This window comes from Phocoena sinus, chromosome 5 (genome assembly GCF_008692025.1).
Source record: "Phocoena sinus isolate mPhoSin1 chromosome 5, mPhoSin1.pri, whole genome shotgun sequence".
NCBI classification, from domain to species: domain Eukaryota; kingdom Metazoa; phylum Chordata; class Mammalia; order Artiodactyla; family Phocoenidae; genus Phocoena; species Phocoena sinus.
Window position 1 is genome coordinate 112932500 of NC_045767.1, and position 25432 is coordinate 112957931.

Here is a 25432-nt window from a genome sequence, read left to right on the forward strand (position 1 = left end):
CGGTGCTTTGTGTCCACCTAGGGGTGTGGGTTAGGGAGGGTGGGCGGGAGACGCTAGAGGGAGGAGATTTGGGGATATGTGTCTATGTATAGCTGATTCACCTTGTTATGCAGCAGACTCTAACACACCATTGTAAAGCAATTATACTTCAATAAAGATGTTAAAAAAAATAAAAGATAGCTGCAGAGAATGAAATAATGCCATTTGCAGCAACATGGATGGACCTAGAGATTACTAAGTGAAGTAAGCCAGAGAAAGACAAATATCATATGATATCATTTATATGTGGAATCTAAAAAAAAGATACAAATGAATTTATTTACAAAACAGAGACAGACTCACAGACATAGAAAACATATTTATGGTTACCAAAGGGGAAAGGGGGGGAGGGGATAATTTAGGAGTTTGGAATTAGCAGATACAAACTAGTAGATATAAAAATAGATAAACAGCAAGGTCCTACTGTATAGCACAGGGAACTATATTCAATTATCTTGTAATACCTATAATGGAAAAGAATCTGAAAAAGAATATATATTTATATATGTATAACTGAATCACCTTGCTCTACACCAGAAACTAACACAACATTATAAATCAACTATACTTCAACAACAAAAAAAGAAAAATTAATAATAATAAAAAAGAAAGATAGCTGCAGATATTTGGACATTTCTTCAGTTGGGTCCTTCATCTGGGCTGGCCTGTGGCTCCTTTGACCAGCTGGGCACAGCTGGAACGATGCTTTCATGCCTGGCCTCTGAATGGAGCAGCAGGTTCCACCCTGGAGCCCTGAGCCCGCTGGAGGGGTGTTGGACAGCCCTGGACTTCATGGAGAGGGAGATGGGCTCCGCTGAGCTCAGATGTCCAGCTGTTCTTGCCAAGGGGCCAGTCATGTGAGTCTTGGACCCATGAAGCAAGCTCAGTGGCCAGCTGAAATCCACCATGAGACCGCAGTCGAAGTAACAAGGAGCGGAAGAACCGCCCAAATCCCTGACCCACAACATGGTCAGATAATAAGTAAATGGTGGTTGTTCTAAACCACTAAGTTTGGGGGTAGTTTGTTATCAAAGAAAAATGAGGTAGCAAGATTAACCCGTCACCTGATCTTGACAATAGAAATAAGATAAAAGAACGAATAACTATGTACGACAGGGAACAGACCCCCAAATGAGATCCCAAGTTGCCCTACACCCAGCGTGAAAGGAAAATCATAGCACCAGGAGAATAAGGAGAAACCAAACCCGAGTCTAAGTAAAAATGAAGTTTTTTAGAAAATCACTTCCATGCTTTCTTGAGTTAGGATAAACCTTTGAGAATATCATAGAGACCACTAAGCAATTACTTGAAATAAGGGATGAAGACCTGGCTTTGAGTTTGAGGCAAATCAAAGTGCGTTAGTAATGGATCCTTACCACTTTCCCAGGTATCTAATTACACATCATCTGGAGTAGTTGTTAAAAGAGTTATATCTGTTTTACAGCCTCTTTCCCTGGGCAACTTTTAGGTACAATCTGCAGCTGTACCCAGACCTTTTTTACTGGTCTGACCCCCATCATTTTCTGCTTTAAACATGACTGTTAACCTTACAAGGAATAGCACTGAATTCCTCTTCCCAATCCCTGCCGCTTCTTTTTTTCCCCCTGAAACAAACTCAGAGTAACCTGTAAAGCTTGTCACTTATGGCAGGTAAGAATACCTATTTGCACTATTGGTAATGGCTGGTTATTCTTGTTTTGTTGGGAAAAATTCATTCATTTTAGAAGTATACTGCTGTAGCATTAGACAAAACTATTTCACTGCTAAAGCTTGGATAGAGGTCAAAATTTGTTTCTAAATTTCCCCAGTCTTTTTCTGAAATTCCTGTTTTATCTTATTCTTAAGTAACTAATGATGTGAAATAAAAATAAATAATAGATTTGAGGAAGAATTAGTGAAAAGCTTTAATAAGACAAGTCCATAGTTGAAATGAACAATGGGAAGTCATCCATTCTGGTACAAGGGATGCGCTTTCTCTGTCTTGTTTACCTTATTCAGATTAAAAGCCTGGAGTAAGGAAGCTAGACTTTTTCTTTGATCCTAAAATATTAGTATTCACTGAGCAATCAATGAAGTAATGGAGAAATTGTATAAAACTTGGATGAATAGTTACGTTCATTATTTTCCCTCAAAAACAACAACTCTGAAATGAGACATAATCATCATATTTAAAAAAACAAAACCAAAAAAATCACGGGAACTCTTCCTGGGCCGTAATTTGATTCAGCTCATAGAATGAAAGCAGGGATTCCCAAATTGCAAATTGTTTCATAACAGGTTCCAATTTCCCTCTTTTTACTCCTTGCTTTGTTTTTGTTTTTTTAAATAAAGGCATTTTCTTATTTTTAGAAGAATATAATGCAACCGAATCAAGATTCAAAGCAAATTGTATCTTATCTTCAGAAATCAAGTGTGAATGATTCATTCTCTAGTGTGAAAGCTTTTGAAATAGAAATGTCAAAATAGATTCCCTACATACCGGTCCCAAAGTTGAGAGTCAGTACCAAATGAAATGTAAAAATAATAAAGAAAGGACCCAGGAAACAAAGGACGGTGAGTTGATTACCCAGAAAAAACCTCCTGGATTCAGGCAGACTTTTGCGAAAGTGGAATTTTAAAACGGTTCTTCTCGTTGATCTAAAACTGAGGTTAAGTCTTAATGAAATAAATGCTTGACATTCTTTTTTCTTTCTTTTTTCAAACCAAGAACATTTCATGTGCTACATAACTGACAGCTTGTGATTGAACACTGAGTTAATTTTTCTCCATGCATGAGGTAGGGGAGGACATGGTGTGGGTGAGGTATTCCTACACCAGAAACAGGAATCTATGACCTAATCCCTCCATTTCCCCATCCCATCATCTCCCACCACTCCCTTCTCCCTGCCTACACGTAGGGTTTATACTGGGGAGATTGAAGCTCAGGAAGACAATCCTCTGAGGTTCCCCCAAGGGAGAAAGAGGCAGCAGAACAAGGTGAGCTAGAGAAGGAATGGAGGGTGTTGATGATTTAGGTGGCTGGGGAATCCAACTGCCTGAACACTTCCCTGTGCACTTCTTTCTCCCTGGTTCCCAGGTCATTGTCTTCACAACCATGGAAACTCCTAAAGAACAGCAGCCAGGCCTGATTCTTCATGTCTGTACCTCATACCCTTCTTGACAAGTCTCTCTGTTGAACTATATTATGAATTATGCTTCTCAATCTAGGGATAATTCATGATACAGTATATCGCTGAGGAATAAGTGCCCTAAAGTATTTTTCAATCAAGAAAAAAATTTATTAAATAGATTCATACGAACTACAAAAGGGACCGCTATACCATGGCACATAACACTATTCAGAGCATACACTCTAATTTTTGTAACAAGAAAATATATTGCAGGGATGAAAAGTTGCCTATATTTCTTATCAAACCAAGCAAATTCTTTCCTCTCCTTGGCCTCTCTTTTCATCAATGCCTCTCTTCTCAGAGGATTATACCCAGCTGCCTTAAAAAAGGTTTTACTATTTATAGGAGCCAAGCATCTTCCTTGTCTTCCTTCTCCTGTTTTTCATTCTTGTTTGTCATGGGCTGTTCTTGTCTGGGTTTGGTTAGATGTTTCCTCGGAGGTGCAGTTTTCTTAGAACACTGAGTGGCCCTTTCCTAAAACTCGTTATCATCCTATTTTTACCTAAACTTTGGGACAAAGTTTAATTTTTTAAATAAAATGCTGTTTTCCCAAATTTGATGGTGCTTTTGTAAAGGCAAGAGTAGGCATGGAAGTAACTCTGAGCTGGGCATGTACCTGTATTTCTCCACACACACACACAGGCCTACATATGCTTGTGTTTTAGAGCTACCCAGTCATAAGAAATTAGTGTTAATTTAAAATAAAGGTCATAGGAATGAGCTGGGCAGATGAGAAAAATAAAATGTAGGGAATAGCATGAAGTAAATAAGGAAAATGGGTCACAGAAAATAAAATAAACTTTCATAAGTCTTTTTCTGCTTGCAGAAGAATGTTACATCTGTTACTCTATCCCTTGACATAACTACTACTAATATTTATCATATTCCTTTCAAGGAATTTTATATTCATATACTTATACATATAAATTGCATTTAACATCCCTATCCATTTCCCTAATACAAGGCTGCTTTCAACTTTTTCTTTAAATGATCTTGTAAAGCATGGGTTCACAACCCCTGGGCCACAGATGGGTACCAGCCCGTGGCCAGTTAGGAAGAGGGCTGCACAGCAGGAGGTGAGTGGCGGGTGAGCGAGAAAAGCTTCGTCTGTATTTACAGCCGCTCCCCATAGCTCGTATTACTGCCTGAGCTCCGCCACCTGTCAGGTCAGCGGTGGCATTAGATTCTCATAGGAGTGCAAACCCTGCTGTGAACTGTGCATGTGAGGGATGTAGGTTGCACACTCCTTATGAGGATCTAATACCTGATGATCTGAGGTGGAGCTGAGGGGGTGATGCTAGCGCTGGGGAGCGGCTGCAGATACAGAGTATCATCAGCAGAGAGGTTTGACTGCACAGAGACCATAATAAATCAACTGCTTGCAGACTCATATCAAAACCCTATCAGTGAGTGGCAAGTGAAAACAAGCTCAGGGCTCCCACTGATTCTGCATTAGGGTGAGTTGTATAATTATTTCATTATGTATTACAATGTAATAATAATAGAAATAAAGGGCACAATAAATGTAAGGCACTTGAATCATCCCGAAACCATCCCCCCCCACCCCACCCCCGGTCTGTGGAAAAATTGCCTTCCACAAAACTGGTCCCTGGTGCCAAAAAGGTTGGGGACTGCTGTTGTAAGGAACATCTTTGTACCTGACTTCTTTGTTCAAATTTTGGATCATTTCCATAGAATTGATCGTGAAAATTGTAATTACGGGGTCAGAAGGCAAAAACATTTGTAGGACTTTAGTTTCTGGAAGGGCTGTTCAATTCCCTACTACCACCAGATTTTGAGAAACATGCTTTTTAATGAGAATTTCTTTGGTAATATGAACATGATTCATATGTTAGTCATTTTAATTTCTTCTTTGATGATTTTTATACTCATGCCCTTTTTATATGGAAGTAGTAAGATTTTAATTACTATTTGTATGGCTTCTTTAAATACCAAGAATATTAACATGTAGTTTTGCTGCAAATATTTTCCCTGGATTATTGCTTTATTTCTTTGTTTTTTAATTTTATGAATGTTTGACATTCATGTTTTAAAATGTTATGTCCTGAAATGCATTTATAGTTTTATTCAGATTTTCTACCATCCACTTTTAGGTTCAAAAAGTCTTCCTTTTCTAGAGATCAAAAAGATATTGGTTTATTTTCTTCTATTGCTCTATGGTTTGAGTTTTTGCATGCTTGTGCATAGTGGTTAAGAACACATACTACTTTTGATTATGGCTCCAAAACTTAGTAGCCAATTGGCCTTGATTAAGCCCTTTCGACCTCGGCTTCCTCATCTGTAAAATGGGGATAATTATAGCACCATCACAGGTGTTGTTATAAGGATTAAATAAAATAATTTCTGGAAAGTATTTTTAACAGGGCCTGGTACATACTAATACTCAATAAATGGTAATAATTATAAATATTATTACTGATATATAGTACAAAATAAGACTTTAACATGTTTTTTCCCCCACATGGTACATAGCACTGTTTATTGATAAATCTTTCCTTTCCCCATTAAAGTGATTTCAGCCTATAATATGTTCTTGTACACTCTGACACCTGCTTCTGTTTTTCCCATTGATTTGTCAATGTGTTTATGTGTGTGTACCACATTGCTTTAAAACTGTAGCTTTATAACATTTGAGAATATCATATAGGAAGAATATGTGTATAGGAAACGTAATTCTTTTAAAAATTGTCATGATCATTTTCTTATTTCTTTTCCCCATATGGGTTTTAGAGTTATATTATAATTTAAAATTTTAACTGGATATTATAATGAAAATACCTAGCTACATCTCTAAATATACAACTTGATAAATACAGGTAGGAAAAATTTTTCATGTATTAGTAATGTAATAGATATAATTTAATGACTTTAATTTTTAGATAATACAATACTTTAGTTACAAGACGAAACGATATTATTGGGGTGCTAGGAGTGGGAACAACAGAATGAGAATTCATTAGTGAATAAAGTCCAGATTATAAATGCTTGCTCAATTTTTTAGGACATGGTCACAAGTAGCATAATCTATTATTTGTCAAGTGAAAGTGATACAGTGGCCATCTATTGTATGTAAATATTTTTATGCAGCAGCCCTTAACATCTGATATGATGCAGAAGAAACCTATGTAGACCTCGGGTTTTCCTGGGAATCACTGTGAATCCTACTAATAGGTGATGAAATTATTTCTGATCTTTGTGTTTACCACTGCAGTGGTAGCATTTTTGTCAATAGCATTACTGCAATTTAAACTACTAATGGAATTTTTTTGTTTTAATTTCAGCAATAAATTTATTTTTAATAACACTACTAAACATTTTGTTTAGCGTTTCACAATTATTATAGCCATAAATTTATAACAAGGATACCATTATAATTTTCTACTACCAATGGAATGAGTATTTTTATGTTTTAACAATAACACTTTTGGTCCTGAAAATTAATTGTTAATGATAAATAATGAATATCTGTAAACACTAAAATGTTCTTTAAGGAAGTGGGGCTCTTATTTCTATTATGATGGGACTTAGGTGCTCTGATAAAGTGATTGTCAGAGTGTGAAAGGAAAAATGAAAACCTCTTGTTTGTAGGTAAACCACCTAAATAAGACATTAAACAGCATTTGCAAAGGATTATTTTCAATATAAAAAAGCACCACAAAACGTGTTATAGAGTTCCTAACTTCATTTTTTATAATTCCTGCTATGAAAATTAGAAGGTATAGAAAATACCTTCTAGAAGTTCATGGAATTCAGAAGGACTTCTTTCTTGACGCCTTGACATCCATATTTGAGAAGAATTCTGGAAAGACTCTGAGATACTTGATGGTTTTTTTCAGAGTTGGATCAAGGGGTGCTTCTGTTGTCCTCTTTTTAAAAATTAGGAAGCATTTCAGGTATTCAGAAAAGCATAGATTAGAACATAATTCTGAGTACTCACCACTCAGTTCAACTAATCAAGCATTAGAAACACAATTGAACAGTATCTTCTTTTTTCTAATGAGAAATCTACCATTGAAAATACAGAATGTGGATGTCCTAGAATTTCCTTTTCCAGCATTCATTCCATCTAACATGTTCCTTTTTCCTTCGTTGCCATAAGGATGTCAAATGGATATAGTTGGTGAAATGCTCTTGGTACAAGTTGCCTGAACCAAAGATGGCTGGTAATCAACAACTGTGGAAAGCAATTCTAAACAGTAGAGCGAGATCGCTAGTATTTTCATTGCTGGGAACTAATGAACAACTGTCTTGAACACCAATTCTCAAGGCTCCTCGAGTTCTCTTCTTTCTGACAAAACTGCTTTTCTCAACCCAACAACAGAGTAAAGGGAAAGAACCACGTTACCTGTCAACGCTGAGAGCGCAGAGATTGAAGACGGTGATCCCCACTGAGGACTTCTGCAAAAAGGGCAACAACTTGCAGAGAAATACGCCAAAGTCATTGTGATTAAAAGGCCAGTGCCCAGCCAGCAGCTGAAAACAGGAAAGAGCATGGTAAGAAATGGCAGAGCCAGCATGGGATACACGGACACTTATATTTCTAATTAGGCTTCAAAACTTCTAAATTGTATCATTCACTATGCTTTTCAGTTAGTGTGGTAGCAATAGAGTATGATCATCATTTTTTTTTCATATTTTAAAGCCTCAGCAATTTTTTAATCCTGAACAATGTGGAGAGTAATAAATATAACAAGAGATAAAACTTTGATCTTATAGGAAGTAGTCGTGCCGCCTGATTTTCAAAGAGGAGCAAGATTTGGGGGTTTGGATGACGGCTTAACTGAGAAGCAGGCAGTCATCTCTGATCAAGTCTTACTAAATCATGAGTGAAATGAATCATTTTCAGCTAGTGGCATTGGGAGATTATATTATCTCCTGACAAGCGGTCAAAGCTCTGAATAAGATGTTCTGGAGAATACTGGGAAAGTGAAGTGGTTTAGAATGTACTGGCCTTGCCAGCTGGTTAACAGCTAAAGCCACTTGAAACTCACCTTTTCCTCCATGCTTAACTTGCTGCCCTGCTTCAGCAAGTGTGACACCAGTGGCCTATCTTTATTTAGGCTCAGATTTTCCTCTATCATACAAGAAAATGTGGTTACTGTGACCTGTTTGTAGCATTCGCAGGGACATCTATTCTTCCATGTTGACAATTTGAAATTTTTGCTCCAGGGAGAGGGTGATGACCCTCTAGTGGCTGTGATGAGTAGCAGGAACATAAATCCTCTGTGAATTGCTGATATCTAATTAGAGATATCTAATTAGGTATCGTACTAGAAGCATGGCCTTAAATAATAGCTCAGCTACCTAAAAGGAGGAAGCCTCTGCTGAATATCTATGATGCCTTTTCAAGAGTAAAAATGGTATTGATGTCCTTTCTTATGTTTGCTTAGTGACTCAGAATTTAAACGTACTCCACTCAATAGGAGATAATACTGTACTAACTTGACAAACTTCTTTTTTTTTGCAGAGTACTTATCGCCATAGTAACTCTAAGTTGACCTTCCAATTTCGTTCTACCATTTCTAAAAGAGTAAGGTTTAATTTCATGGTTGGCGTGGTCATTCATATGCGTCCATGGAAAGAGGATAGGAAACTATTACCCGAGAAATACAAAATCAGAACTTATGCATTTTGTGAGTTTAGTAACATAGGGCTATCTATAATTCTATTTTTTATGGCTAAGATCCTGTTTGATTTAATTTCTGATGTTCTCTCTTTTTGGTTTTCAAACATATTTCCCTTCTTCTGAGTAGTTTTCTAAAAGACCTTTTCCTTCAATCCAGCCCTACTGCTGGTCTCTTCTTCCTCTCACTCTAACTCTGACAGTTCTCACGAAGCTAAAAAATAATTATACCATTGCTGATTGCTACTTATGAATGCCTGATGCAAGTAAACACATAAAACATTATTTCTGAGATGCAAGTAAACACATAAAACATTATTTCTGAGATGCAAGTAAACACATAAAACACTATTTCTGAGATGAATCACCCCCTAAAAAGAAAACCTGAAAATTACTTTTTACACAGTGGGAGTTTAGTATTTTGTCCCAGAACTGTAATTCTCCACTAAAGACTAGAGAGATGTAATTAAAATGTGTAAGGATTGTTATAGGATAAGTTTTGGAACAGTTGAATTGTTATGGTTGGTTCATTCCCAGAGACACAGGATCCTGAGATCTACGTGGATGGATTTCCCAATTCACACATCCAACAATGAGGGAAAAGAAAAGGATGTTTCTGGCTTAACAAGGGAGACTCTGAAATCCTGTGCAGGTCTAAGTAACAAGTGCTAAGAACAGAGCATGTATTGTTTCAGGCCCTTCCAATCTCAATTGAAAATTTTTTTTTTCATGCTTGCTTAAACTTCTAATTAGGATTAGGTATAAAGGAAGCACCCAAGAGAAAGATATCACGGAGTTTGGTGAGCACCAAATAGATCACAGAATTGTCTTTCTTTGACACAAATAGGTGTTTGGTTATTTTTGTTGTTCTTTTTTTTTTTTTTTCTTTGCCAGCATTGATTCTTCTTGGGAATTACTGACAAAGGCGAATGAAAGAAATCATTAGAAAAAAATTTTAGGTACAATCACAGTGTAGACATCCCTGACGTATATCCACTTCATTCTCAAGGGATGTATGGATAGTAACTGTTCGCATGCTGCCAGCAGGAAATTAGGGTCCTACCAGCAGGCAACTTCTCTTTCTGGTTAAAGCTGGCTTCCTCAAAGAGGTCCTGCTTAACTACCCAATCTCAAGTAGGACCTGCTTGTTAACCTCTTTAATGGAACCAATATTGGAGTAATCTTAGATTCAAAGACTCCTTTCAGCCCACTCTGTCTTAGCAAGAAAACATATACAAAAGGAAGACATCAAAGAGACATAGAGTATAGCTCACCTATTTTTCTCTTATTTAGAAGAGGCATTTTGGAGCTTATGAAGGACTACGGGAAATGTATCCTTTCTGTTATTTCCTAGCGTTTAAAATGGAAAATACAATATTTAAACTGGTAAAAGTTAAGCTGTATAAAAACTTGTATAATGAAAAGTTAAGTCTCCCTTCTATTCAAGACCTCTTAATTCCCTGCCCAAAGGCAACCACTGTTAATTATAAATTGTGTTTTCTTCCGGAAAACTCCCTATGTACATAAATCCTGTTTTTTTTTTTAAAGTCAGAACATTATGGAAATAATACCTTCCAGCAGTCTTTTATGATTTTGTTTCCTAGAGCAGACTTCTGGGAAGCAGTTCTATTGCCTAATTAAAATGTTTTGATTTTTTTAAAAGCACGTTGAGGAAAACCACTTAGACTAGGATAGGAAAAGATAAAGAACTACTTAGCATAAAGAGACCATGGTAAAAGAACTAGTTGATTTCATTATTGTTAACAAGCTAATATCAATTCAATGAAAGAAAAACCAAACCATTCTGACAAACTAACAAGTCGGATTGGTTCAGGCATAAATCTGGCACCTTGGAGCAGTCATAGCTTATTTTTGCCATAAGAGGATCTGTGCTTTTATGTAACCCTCATACTTATAACTGCCTCATATTTATAACAGTACCTCGTATGTAGTAGGTGTTGAACACATTAATGATTTCAACTCACTAATTCAGGGAAATATTTTCACATTTTGAAATTTGATAGCACCAATTTTCCACAGAAAACACATTCATCTTATAATTTACTTTCTATTTAAAAGTCATTTAAAAGTATCTGAAAGTAGTATTTCCACTCTTTATGTTGAAACAAACAATGCACCGTTCAACTAGTTGTTGGAGGAGGTGGGAGAACACAGTTCTGTTGATAAGTCCACGGTAAAGAGGGGCTGCCAAACACTTTGCTTGGAGAGCTCTCCCTTTGTGCTGAGACCGTCCAGCTTGATAAGAGCCACAGAGCAGGCACCTGAAGATGACGCCCGTCCTATGGTCCAATCGGGCTCTCAAGTGGACCACAGAGGAACAGCCCAGGGCAACCTAGGCAGCAGAGGCTCATCTGCTGAGCATGGATTTTGCTTTAGGACTTTTCTGAGGGGACTTTTCTGCAGCTGAAACATAATTAAAGTCCTGATCTCCACCTGAAAACGAAAGCACTACTAAATGGCACAAATTAATGGAGAAATTCTGTATTTGTGTGGCTGATTCGGATTGTGGAAAAATCAACATAAAATTGATAGGCTGCATTTTTTAACCTGTCGGAACAGATTTACCTAAGGACTTGTACCACATGATCCACCAATAGGCACCCTGTTTTTAGAATGACTAGATCCAAAAGCAGGACGTCTGGCCACTACTATATTTGGTACAAAGCAATTTCTACTTAGTTGTGCTCTTTTATTGATGGTATGTACAACGTACCTGCTTATGTCAGCTTTCTGGAACATACCTGACAACCAGAAAGTAAGCAAAAATGTAAGGCGCCAAATGGTTGCTGTGAAATTTATGCCCTGAAGTTCACGTCCTTGACTTACGGGTGAACGGTCTGAGTCTTCCCCGCAGGTTGATTTGTTTTTACTTTACACCCATTTTTATTGTTCTTTTTAAATGGTTCTGTTATTTGTGCATTGCACATCCAAAGCTACTCATTAATACGAACCCTCCTGAGTAATGGTTCTCAGCCTTGGCTGTACATTAGAATGATTGAGGGAGCTTTTAAAAATACCAATGCCCAGGCCATGCCCCTAGATGACTGCTCTTCATTGTGGGGTGCTTTGTCTCCCAGGGAACATTTGGCAATGTCTGGAGACATTTTTCGTTATTACAAATTGTTGGGAGGCTACTAACATCTGGTAGGTAGAGGCCAGGGATGCTGTTAAATATGTTGCAATGCACAGGCCAGGCCCTCTAATGAACAGTTATCTAGCCCAAAATGTCAGTAGCGCTGAGGTTAAAAACCCTGTCCTAGGGCTTCCCTGGTGGTGCAGTGGTTGAGAGTCCGCCTGCCGATGCAGGGGACACGGGTTCGTGCCCCGGTCCGGGAAGATCCCACATGCCACGGAGCGGCTGGGCCCGTGAACCATGCCGCTGAGCCTGCGCGTCCGGAGCCTGTGCTCCGCAACGGGAGAGGCCCCAACAGTGAGAGGCTCGCGTACCGCAAAAAAACCCCAAAACAACAACAACAAAAATCCTGTCCTAGGCCAATTAAATCAGGATCTCTGGAGTTGGGACACAAGCCCGGAACTTTTAAAGCTTCCAGGTGATTCCAATGTACAGCCAAGGTTGAGAATCACTGCTTTAACACACTTGTTTTCAAGCTTCAGCAGGTTCAGCATCATCTGGAGGGCCTATTAAACCACACAGCTGCGCCCGCCCCCGCCCCCGCCCCCGCCCCGCCCCGCCCCGCCCCGCCCCGCCCCGCCCCGCCCCGCCCCGAGTTCCTGATTCAGTAGGTCTGAGGTGGGGCCTGAGACTTTGCACTTGTTTTTTTTTTTTTTATTTTGACTGCGTTGGGTCTTCACTGCTACACGCGGCGGCTACTCTTCGTTGCAGTGCGCGGGCTTCTCATCGCGGTGTCTTCTCTTGTTGCGGAGCACTGGCTCTAGGCACGCGGGCTTCAGTAGTTGTGGCTCTTGGGCTCAGTAGTTGTGTCTCGTGGGTTCTAGAGGGCAGGCTCAGTAGTTGTGGCACACGGGCTTAGTGGCTCCGCGGCATGTGGGATCTTCCCGGACCAGGGCTTGAACCCGTGTCCCTTGCATTGGCAGGCGGAGTCTTAACCACTGCGCCACCAGGGAAGCCCGTGGCTTTGCACTTCTAATGAGTTCCCAGGTGATGCTGATGCTGCTAGTCCACCAACCCCTGCTTTGAGAACCTCTGCTCTAGAGATGCCATGATCAGTAAAAAAATGATAGTGACAGCCAGATAGTGCAGGATGAGCAGAAAATAGAATATAATAGAGACATAAATAAAAAATCATAATGGCTTGGGGCCACGTAGTTTGCATGCCTCTCATGCCAATGGTGCCTAAAGCCATCAGTGTAGAAAGGTACAGCTCAATAGCAGGTTGAGCCCTAACTGGTGTGCATGATTCTCATGTCCCAGGCCTCACCAGCTTGGCGTTATGAAATAAGGCTGCTCTTTCAACTTAGATTGTCATTTCATAAGACTTAGGTTCAAATACAAGATTTATCTGTTAGCAACAGTGACCTTGGGTAAGCCACTTACCCATTGTTATGTCTCATTCCTGTATTTGTTAAATGGGGTGGCTCTCATACCTGCCACAATGGTATGATGACCAGCTGGGAGGCTCAAATGGGACAATGCTTATGAGAGAATCCACAAGCTGAATGTACACTGCACAGACGTTAGTTATTTTGAACTGCTATAGTTTGGAATTATAAGCTGAAATGTACCAATTATTCATGACCATGAAGAAAAGGATAATATAAATGAATTTACCCCCTCTTTTTATCCATTCCAGATGCTAATGCCATTACTTGGATATTATCTTTGTTATTGTCATGGCATCTTAATAATGCGATAAGTAAAACCAGCGGTGCATTTTTCTTTGTGCTAATTTTCTTTCCAGCCCATCCGGTGAGGATGAGGGCTTCTTCTCCTTCCCTTCATCCCACCCCACCCATCTCAGGAAGGAATGAGGGATTTATGAATATAGTCTGTAATAGCTGGAACCCTCAAAGTAAATAAAATGTTCTCTTCCCCCTCAACATGGATTATTTTTGAGTCACTTGAAGCTGGACATGACGGACCAGGTACCAGTCTTCAGAAAGTGGGGTTCTGAGGTTTTCTTTCTTTCTGGGGCAGGGGCTGGGATGTAGAAGTTGGTACATAGTCGAATCACCAGTAAAGATGTTCTACATCTCCCAACAGTACAGACTGGGATGGTAATAAAGCCTGTGATGCCCAGGACAGGCCTTCCATGAGAACATGTTTTCTGGCTGTTGCAAATCTCAAATTGGTTACAATAAAATAAATCACTTTGCGTGACTGAGAATGAATTTTGCCTTTCCCTTATGCTTTAATTGCTTCCGGATTGAGGCAGAGTTTTCACAGAAATCAAATCAAATAAATAAAACAAAACCCGTGGCTTCCACCCTAGCCATACACTTTTTCCTTTGACAGGTTCCTCCTGCCTCCCGACCAGCCCAAGAATTTGGAAAGCACGACATCCTTAGAGCAGAGCAGACACTCCACAGATGTTCTCGACTCTGGGTGCCCTCCGTGACCTGGGGGGATGGAGAAGCACTCCTTTTAATGAAAGCAAGTGGCTTGGTGTAGTAAAGAGCGTGGGCCCTGAAGCTCGACTTCCTGGGTTGGACTGAATCCCAGCTCTGCTATGTTTCACACCATGTGACCTTGGCATGTTGGTTAACCTCGCTGCTTCTCAGTTTCCTCCTCTAGAAAATGGAAGTGGTGATGGCAGCTACCTCACAGGGTTACTGTGCGTGACAGAAGAGACAATCCATAGAAAGCAGTTAGCAGAAGTAAGTATCTGGAAGTGTGAGCTATTTGCACGGCCTGTGGTTATCAGTCTCTACTTTCTGTGTGTTTTTTCCAGTGAGATTGTGAAGGACGGTCATCCAGGTTACCAGGTACAGGGGGGTGGCAGACCCCACAGGTACAAAGGGCCCCATTCACAAGGAAATGACTACCCAGAAGATGAACAGATGTGACGGTCCCTAAAGAAGCTGCAAGCAACATTCTGTGGGAGCTCAGCCAAAGAAGGCTCCGGAACCCGGCTGCCTTGCACCCTACATGACTTACGCAAGTGAACTGTGCCTCAGTGAAAACTGGAGATGAAAACTATGCCATATGGTTGACGGGAGTGTGAAATGAATTAATCCAGGCAAAGCCCTTAGAACAGGGCTTGACCCATCGCAGGCTGTAAATGTTAGTTCCTGTAAGAGATGGGTTTTGAGGAACTGCTCCAGCTACTCTGCACTTAGATTAGAAAACTTGAGGTTGTTGCTACTACCCACTATTCATCTATTTCACCATTGAATATTCAGTGTTTCGGTGTTGGCTGAGGTCTTAACTTTTTAGAATCTGAAATACATAGATGTTAATAACAACCAGGTGAGGGAGAGAAAAAAAAAAGAGGAAAAAATACTTTTAATTTTTTAAAAATTTATTTATTATTTACTTTTGGCTGCGTTGGGTCTTTGTTGCTGCGCACGGGCTTTCTTTAGTTGTGGCGAGCGAGGGCTACTCTTTGTTGTGGTGCGCAAGCTTCTCATTGCAGTGGCTTCTCTTGTTGCGGAGCACGGGCTCTAGGCGAGCGGGCTCAGTAGCTGTGGCTCGCTGGCTGTAGAGCACAGGCTCGGTAGTTGTGGCATGTAGGCTCAGTAGTTGTGGCGCACGGGCTTAGTTGCTCCGCGGCATGTGGGATCTTCCCGGACCAGGGCTTGAATCCGTGTTCCCTGCATTGGCAGGCAGATTCCTAACCTCTGCACCGCCAGGGAAGTCCCGAAAAAATACTTTCTAAAACCAAGTTCCAAACCCAGGAAGGTTATTTCATTAGAGGAAAGATGGTTCACCCAAGATATGGGCTTATTATCCCCAAGAATCTCAGTCACCTGAAGGCTGGGAATGAAAAGAAATGTCTCTGATAAAGCTGCTGTAAGGATGCCAATCTAGAATCAAGGGATTTATGACTTCTACTTTTTTGGTATGCCTAAAACCAAAGGATCATTGGATGGAGAAGAATTAAATGTTTTTCAAAAAGAAAAGTTAGAAGCACTCAGTATCAAAATTGTATAGGTTAGTGCCAAATGTATGTGTCAGTATTTTAGGATTTAATTCATAATGGAGAGAAGAGTTACACTGGAAGGAATGAACCCGGCTTTTCCTGGATGGAGAAAAGATAGTTAATTATAGAAAATAAGTGCTCTGACCTGGACACACAATAAGACCCAAAACCTATTGAAAAAATGTTCCTGTTTATTTTAATCAGCACTCTCTATGGTAGTACATGCTAGTGCTTATTTAAAAGAAGCATGCAGGCGAAAACAAAGCAGAACAAAACAAAACAAAAAACAGACTGGTAATGATTTCCACATGTAGATTTAGGTAGTAGCCCCAAAGAACTTATCAGGAAGGTGGTAATAAGTAGAAAAAAGCAAAAGCCAACGGCATATTTGAAAGCATGCTGCCTATTTAATGATGTAATGTGTGAAATCTTAAGAACTGAGGTTAGTTCTTCATTGTAAAGTATGTCATGTGGTCACAATTATCCTGTGTTGATGGAAACGATGACCCAACTAAGATACGGTATGCGACATGAAGAAAATGATACCATATGTGTCTTTTGGGGAAAAAAGAACACTATTGATGCTGAAGCTGGTGTGTTACAGTAATAAGGTTGAGGTGATTTTGAATATTTAATAACAAATTCATTAGGAAATAAGACAATTTGCAATAGCTGAGGTATAAAGTGAATTAGGAAGACATGCTCAAGATGGCTGAGTCACCAGTCATGTAATGATGCTTCACATAAGAATGACATGCATGTAAACAATTCACCCACTAAAGTTTCAGAAGAGGGAAGGATGTAATATACTGCAGGGAAGTTAGAAATTCTGGCTTCCAGCTCTAGCCCTGTCAGAAATCTCTGGGCTTTGCCTTCCTCCTCTGCCATATAATCTCGTTCTGGCCCAACATTTCTTATCTCTAAATTCTCTGCCAGCTTTTAAATTGCATGATTTTTTTTTTTCATATCAGAACTCCAGTCTACAGCTGGTTTCTCTGAAACTATTATCAACTCCATTTATCCCTAAACTCGCTTAACCTCAATCCCTCCCTTCATTTTATATGAATAATTTTGTCTTCCCAATTTCTCTTTTATTCTTCCCAACTATGAATATTTTAGTCCTTTTTGCCTTTCTTTTTTCTACCCAATAGGATGAAGGATGTCAGTACCTGTGGAATCCCATAGGTGAAGTCCTGAGACTATTTATTTACCTCGAATGTATGAACAGTATTTTATTCCTCTCCAGGGAGAAGCTAAAATATACAGAAAATTTGCCCAGTGAGCTATAAGCACCATACTGTAAATCCGGACTATAAGTAAAATGCAGGAAAAAACATTAGGTAAGTGGCTATTTTAAGCTTCCAGTCAAGGGTCTGTTATAAATCATAGTGTAACATTAAGAATTAAAAGATTTGAAAATGAGTTTGATCCTACTTTGTCTTATTTCCAGTCATTTGGAAATGAGATAACATTAAATTGTATAAGTCAAGAATAATAGATTTTAACTTAGTTTTACTTCTCAGTCTTGATATTCGACACATACTGTATCTCCATTATAAGTATTTTGTTTATTTTTAGTGCTACCTAGAACAGAAAACATACAAATTTGGGGTCTAATGTAATTAGCCTACTAATTAGCTGGGCTTCCTTTCCTAGACACTTGAGTACTGAGAGAGACTTGTACCATTTCCTTGAGATTAGGGCCAATGTTCTATTTCCTTTTCATCTCTCTCAGAACACTTGGTACATTGTTTTACATGCAGCAATTGTCTAGGGAATATTGACTGCCATGAAAATCAGTGACTTAAGCAAATGTTATTAAGACAAGTTTGGTAAACAACATTTATCTTAAATATGAAAAATTATAGCATTTTAGACTTTGGACAGGTGCTTAGAGACCATCTAGATCAGTGGTTCTCTAAGTGTTGCCTGAGGACCCCTGGAGATCCCTTTTCACGGTTCAGGAGAATCTTTCATAGGACCTGCAAGATCAAGATAACGCTGAGATGACTGCCTTTTCTACTGGTTGACATTTGCACTATTGGTGCAAACTGTTCTGAGAGTCATTGCGTTCTTCGCCATCACACACTAGCTGTGGAAACAAGTTGATGCTGCAAGTGTAATGGTGAGGACTTCAGCAAGGTCATAGGCTACCACAGCAATATACAAACATTGGTTGCATTTGTATATACTAGAAATGAAAAATACAAAAATGAAATTGAGACAATTCCATTCAAAATAGCATCAAAAAAGAATAAAATACTTAGGAATAAATTTAAAGAAGTATAAGACATGTTTGCTGAAAGCTACCAAATACTGGAGAAATCAAAGACCTAAATAAATGTTTTTGCATCGGAAGGATGAGCATTGTTAAGATGGCAATTTTCTCTAAATTCATCCAAAGAGTCAATACAATTCCTAGGTAAATTCAAGGAAATTAGCAAGTTGATCTTAAAATTTATATAGAAATGTAAAGGACCCAGAATAGACAAAAATTTTTTTTTTTTTTTTTTTTTTTTTTTTTTTTTTTGCGGTATGCGGGCCTCTCACTGTTGTGGCCTCTCCGGTTGCGAAGCACTGGCCCCGGACGCGCAGGCTCAGCGGCCATGGCTCACGGACCCAGCCGCTCCGCGGCATGTGGGATCCTCCCGGACTGGGGCACGAACCCGCGTCCCCCGCATCGGCAGGCGGACTCCCAACCACTGCGCCACCAGGGAAGCCCGACAAAAATTTTTTGAAAAAAAAAATCCAACAAAGTGGGACTTATAATACCTGTTTAAAAACTTACTATAAACTACAGTAATCAAGGCAGGATGGTATTGACATAGCAATAGACACATAAGTCATCGGACTGGAAAAGAAAAGAGAAATAAACCCTTACATTTATCATCAATTAAGTTTTAACAAAGGTGCCAAGGCAGTTCTTTGAGGAGACGATAGTCTTTTCAATAAATGGTGTTGGGACAATTGGATATGTGTATGCAAAAAAGTGAACTTAGAAGCTTACCTCATATACTACACAAAAATTAATTGTGATCATAGATCTAAATGTAATGGCTAAAATTATAAAACTGTTAAAAAAACATAAGAGATTTTTTTGTGATTTTGGCTTAGGCAAAGATTTCATAGATATGACACAGAAACATGTCCATAAAAGAAAAAAATTTGATAAGTTGGATTTCATCAAAATTTTAAAATTTTGCTCTTCAAAAGACACCATTTAGAAAATGAAAAGAAAAGCTACAGAGTGGGGAAAAATATTTGCAAATCATATATCTGATGAAGGATTTCTGTCCAGAATATGTAAAGAACTCCTACAATTAAAAATATAAAGAGAAATAACATAATTAAAAAGAGTAAAAGATTTAAATAGACATTTCATCAAAGTAGAAATACAAATAGCTAAGTACATGAAAATGAAAAATGCTCAGTATCATTCATCATTAAGGGAAAAGTACATTAAAGCCACAATGAGCTACCACTACACATCGTTAGAATAGCTATAATAAAAAAGACTGACAATAATAAGCTGGTGAGGATGTGGAGAAATTGGAAGCCTCATATAATGCTGGTGGGAATGTAAACTGGTACAACCATTTTTTTGACATTGATATGATCCAGTGATATTATTCAGATTTCTCCTGTGTTACTCATTGATTTGTTTGTATTTATGCAATTTTATCACATGTGTAGGTTTGTGTATCGACCTCCAGGCAAGACATGGAATAGGTCCATCACCACAAGGACCCCTTATAATGACCTCTTATAACCACACTCCTTTCCCCTCTCCCTTGAACTCCCTAGCCCCTGGTAACCATTAATCTGTCCTCCATCTCAATAACTGTCAGTTCAAGGATGTTATATAAATGGAATTATAGTATGTAATCTGTTGAGATAGGCTTTATTTTTTTCCACTCACCATGATTCCCTTGAGATTCATCCAAGTTGTTGTGTGTATCAATAGCTTGTTCCTTTTTATCACTGAGTAGTACTCTATGGAATGGATGTACCATAGTTCATTTAAACACTCACCCACTGAAGAACATCTGGGTTGCTTCCAGGTTCAGGCTATTACAAATAAAGCTACTATGAACATGCCTGAACAGGTTTTTGCATGAACATAATTTTCATTTCTTTGGCATAAATGCCCAAGATTGCAATTGTTGGGTCTTATGGTAATTGCATGTTTAGTTTTATAATAAACTTGCAAGGTCTTTTCTAGAGTGCTTCTACAATTTCTCAGTCTCACCAGTGATGTATGAATAATCCAGTTTCTTCTCATCCTTGCCAGTATTAAGTGTTGTCACTATTTTTAAATTTTATCCATTCTGATAGGTGTGTAGTGATATCTCACCGAGGTTTCAGTTCTGCATTTCGCTAGTGGCTAATAATGATGAACATCTTTTCATGTGTTTATCGACCAGCTTTATATCCTCTTCAGAAAATTTTCTGTTCATGTTTTTTTGCCCATTTTCTGCCTGGATTGTTTGGTGTTTTGCTGTTGAATTTTGAGAGTTTTTAATATGTTCTAGAAACTACTCCTTTGGTTAGACATGTTGATTGCAAATATTTTCTCCCAATCTGAAGCCACCATAATGAGAAGCCCGCGCAGCGCAACGAAGAGTAGCCCCCGCTCGCCGCAACTAGAGAAAGGCCGAGCACAGCAACAAAGACCCAAGGCAGCCAAAAATAAATAAATAATAAACTTTAAAAAAAAAAAAAAAAGTAAAAGCAGGGCCAGGGCAGCGGGTGAGATGCCGCAGGGGTGGATAAACTTTTTCTGTAAATGGCCAGATAGTAAATATTTGGGGCTTTGCAGACTATCTGGTATCTGTCGAAACCATTTTTGTAAGCAATGGGTATGGCTGTGTTCCAATAGAACTTCATTTATAAAAATAGGCTTTGGGCCAGATTTGGCTCATGGCTGTAGTTTGCCCACCCCTGGGTCAGAGAATCAGACAGGATCAAGCCGAAGTGGTGAGTACTCAGTGCTTGCAAATTAGGCCCTGGAATATTACCTTAATGTGCAAACTTCCCCCTGCATTTACTTTCCCTCCTTTACGGTAACCCAGGAGCTGGAGGCATTTTAAGGTCACTCCATGAAACCAATAAAAATATTACTGTGAAGGTAACTATTTCCTCAGAACAAAAAGCAGGAAAAATTTCAACAAATCCTCTAAGTTTAATGGCACAATCATAAGACTGCAAAGCCCAGCCCATTTCACAAAGTTCTGAATAACTTCTTGGCAGTATGTATTCAGGGCCTTGTAAGACCGCCATTGAATTCCATTTAAAATCTACTCAGTGGTTTTGATACATAAAATTTCTTTTATGTGATGTTGAAATGCAAATTTTGGTGTTGGTGTTAGGAAGGATTTTCTTTTAGATCTGTCTTCATATGCTACAATTTGGTAAATTTCTATAACAACCCTCCCTTACCATTTTGTCTTCGAATAATGTGGTAACCAGATTACAACTAAACCTCCAAGTTTTACCTAGCAACTGGCATCCCAAAATATGTCATTTAACAAAAATAACCTCAGAGAGATTGTCTGGAAAATTTCATCAATCCAACTTAAACTCTCAGAACATTTACTGTCTGAAATCAGTGCTTTTTAATCTGTGTTTCATGGGGTGTTTTAAAGTTTTAAAATAAATGGCCATTTACTGCAGCAGTAATGGAAAATGCTGAAACATAATTTTATTTCTGTGTCTCTTGAGATTAATTTGATTAATTTTGGTTTAGCTGTATATATTACTTTAGGAGAAGGAGAGATGACAGTTTTTCTGTTTTTAAAGAAAATGTTAATAGGTGTTTTACATTCAAAATGTTATTTTTTTCAGTAAAATTTGTTCAATGGTCTCAAAAATTTCAACAGGACACTGGACTATAACATTCACCTGGCATTCAGGCTAACTTGATGGAATATATGTATCCTCACACAGAATGCAAGCCACTCAGAGGCACAGCTGTCCTAGATTTCTTTGTGTTTTCTATAGACACTTAGTAAATGTGTGAGTTGATTTGGGGATTATCCAATATGAAGGCAGATAATAGATTTGCTTGAAAGGCCAAGAAGAATTATAATGAACAAAGTTCAGACATATGCCACGCAAGCCTTTAGAACTTTTAGAAAAGAATTCCGTCTAGGAAATTCTGCCTAGTTCCTAGTACTGTACCATGCCCTGGTGGTTCTCCAAAATTACTGATCAAAATATAAAAGGATTACGATAAAGATTTATGTTAAAAGCATATATTTAGTATATAAATATATATGTTGATATTTAAGTATTCATGATCAAGATTTATATTAAAAGCATTTATTTAGTATATAGGTATATATGTTGATATTTAAGTGTTATATATATTTATATATACATGTTAAGTTTTATATATCTGTATATATTTATTTTTTCAGCAATCTATATGCACACAAAAAGATGCATGTGAGAAGGTCCATAGATGCACTCTTCATATGAGCTCAAAATTGGAAACTATTTAAATGCCTACCTAAGTAGAATGAATAAACACATTGTGGCATATTCAGACAGTGAAGTGCTATACAATAATGAGAATGCATAAGCTACAACTAAACTCAACGGCATGGGTTACTCTCACAAACATAGTGCCGATCAAAGGAAGCCAGACAGAAAAGATCATACGTCATATGGTTCCATTTACATAAAACACAAAAGTAGGCAAACAAATTCATGCTGTTAGAAGTCAGGAAAGTTGCTGCCTTGGGAGTTTGGATAATTAGTGACCGAGGGACTTCTGGGTGCAGGTAATGTTCTGATTCCTGATCCTGGATACACAGATGTGTTCATTTGGTGAAAATTCATAGAGCTGACACTTAACGTACATTTTTTTTTGCATGTATATTACACCTCAATAAAATGTCGAAAATGTTTACAAAGTATTATGGCTCTTAAATGATGTAACACTACCCTAAATTTTCATAAATTTACCTTCTATAAGAACATCAAATTTGTGGAAACAAAGGAAATAGGCAGAGAAACACAGCATTTGTGACATACATGACATCATTTTGAAAGAGAAACGCTGGAGTATTCTAAACATTTTTGTTTTGTGAAACTAAGCTAAAAGTTCACAGTGGCCAGATTTTTAAAAATACACAGACATTCTACAGAATTGCTTTATCTGACATAAAACTCATGTGGGATGGGGCATAGTATGCTATTCAATATTTGGCAAAGAGATGTGTGCCCATTACCTTTTATATTTTGAAAAGAATGATTTTGAACATGTTCAATATAGTTTGCTTTTAAAATTAGGGATATTAGGGACTTCCCTGGTGGTCCAGTGGTTAAGACTCCACACTTCCAATGCAGGGGGCACGGGTTCGACCCCTGGTTGGGGAACTAAGATCCCACATGCCGTGTGGCATGGCCAAAAAAAAAAAAAAATTAGGGATGTTAATAAAGTTCCTTATTCAAATAGCTTCAGATTTAATGAAACCATTTCATTAAACTTCATTGTAAATTTTTTTTTAATTGAGGATTTCTAGCTCATTTTATTTTATTGAAGTATAGTTAATTTACAATATTACATTGGTTTAAGTTGTACAGCATAGTGATTCAGTATTTTTATAGATTATACTCCATTAAAAGTTATTACAAAATAATGGCTGTGCTATACAATATATCCTTGTTGCTTATCTATTTTATACATAGTTTGTATCTCTTAATCCAATGCCCCTATCTCCCCCCAAACCACTGGTGACCACTAGTTTGTTTTCTATATCTGTGAGCCTGTTTCTGTTTTGTTATATACATTCATTTGTTTTATATTTTAGATTCCACAAATAAGTGATATCATACAGTATTTGCCTTTCTCTGTCTGACTTACTTCACAAAGCATAATATTCTCTAGGTCCATCCATGTTGACACAAATGGCAGAATTTCATTCTTTGTTTATTGCTGAGTAATAATCCATTGTATATATATACAGCATCTTTTTTTTTTAAATTTATATTTATTTATTTATTTTTGGCTGCATTGGGTCTCCACTGCCGCGCACGGGCCCTCCCCAGCCGCGGCGAGGGCCACCCTTGGTTGTGGCGCGTGGGACCCCCACTGCAGTGGCCTCTCTCGTTGCGGAGCACAGGCTCCAGGCTTGCGGGCTCTAGAGCGCAGGCTCGGCAGCTGTGGCACATGGGCCCAGCTGCTCTGCAGCATGTGGGATCCTCCTGGACCAGGGCCTGAACCCGTGGCCCCCGCATTGGCAGGTGGAGTCCCAACCACTGCGTCACCAGGGAAGCCCTACAACATCTTTTTTATCCATTTATCTGCTTCCATACCTTGGCTATTGTAAATAGTGCTGCTATGAACATTGGGGTTGCATGTATCTTTTCAAATTAGTATTTTCATTTTTTCCAGATATAAACCCAGGGATGGATCATATGGTAGTTCTATTTTTAGTTTTTTGAGGAACCTCTATACTGTTTTCCATAGTGGCTGCACCAATTTACATTCCCACCAACAGTGCACAAGTGTTCCCTTTCCTCCACATCCTTGCCAGTATTTGTTATGTGTAGACTTTTTGATGATGGCCATTCTGACAGGTGTGAGGTGATCTCATTATTGTTCTGAGTTGCATTTCTCTAATAATTAGCAAAGCTGAATATCTTTTCATGTGCCTGTTAACATATGTATGCTGTCTTCAGAAAAATGTCTATTCAGGTCTTTGGCCCATTTTTTGACTGGGTTTTTTATTTTTTTGATATTGAGTTGTACAAACTGTTTATATATTTTGAATATTAACCCCTTGTTAGTCATATCATTTGCAACTATTTTGTCCCATTTCATAGGTTGTCTTTTCATTTTGCTGATAGTTTCCTTTGCTACACAAAAGCTTTTAAGTTTAATTGATCTCATTTATTTATTTTTGCTTTTATTTCTTTTGCCTTAGGAGATAAATCCATAAACATATTGCTATGATTTATGTCAAAGCATATTCTATGTTCTTTTCTAGGAATTTTATGGTTTCAGGTCTTACATTTAGGTCTTTAATCCATTTTGAGTTTATTTTTGTATACGGTGTGAGGAAATGTCCTAATTTCATTGTTTTACATGTATTAATAGCTGCCCAGTTTTCTCAGCACCACTTACTGAAGAGAGTGTCTTTTTCCCACTTTATACTCTTGCCTCCTCCTTTGTCAAAGATTAATTGACTGAATATGTGTGTGGGTTTATTTCTGGGCTCTCTATCCTGTTCCATTGATCTGTATGTCTGTTTTTGTGCCAGTACCATACTGTTTTGATTACTGTAGCTTTGTACAGTAGTATAGTCTGCAGTCAGGGAGGGTGATACCTCCAGCTTTGCTCTTTTTTCTCAAGATTTTTTTTGGAAATTCAGGGCCTTTTGTGGTTCCATATGAATTTTAGAATTACTTGTCCTACTTCTGTGAGAAATGTCATGAGTATTTAGATAGGGATTACATTAAATCTGTAGATTGCTTTGGGTAGTATGGCC

General features: G+C 38.3%; 1 protein-coding gene across 4 annotated transcripts in view; it reads right to left on the reverse strand.

Annotated features, from left to right (window-relative positions):
• The window catches only part of EDNRA (endothelin receptor type A), a 63008-nt gene that overhangs the window by 20536 nt on the left and 17040 nt on the right, over positions 1-25432 (reverse strand). For 3 of the 4 annotated variants that reach the window (XM_032633349.1, XM_032633348.1, XM_032633347.1), the window contains exon 3: positions 7576-7703. In XM_032633349.1, coding sequence (XP_032489240.1) covers positions 7576-7703 — 128 coding nt within the window. Of the gene's footprint in view, positions 1-6995; positions 7097-7575; positions 7704-25432 lie in introns of those variants that run through there. The other variant, XM_032633350.1, reaches the window with a different exon arrangement.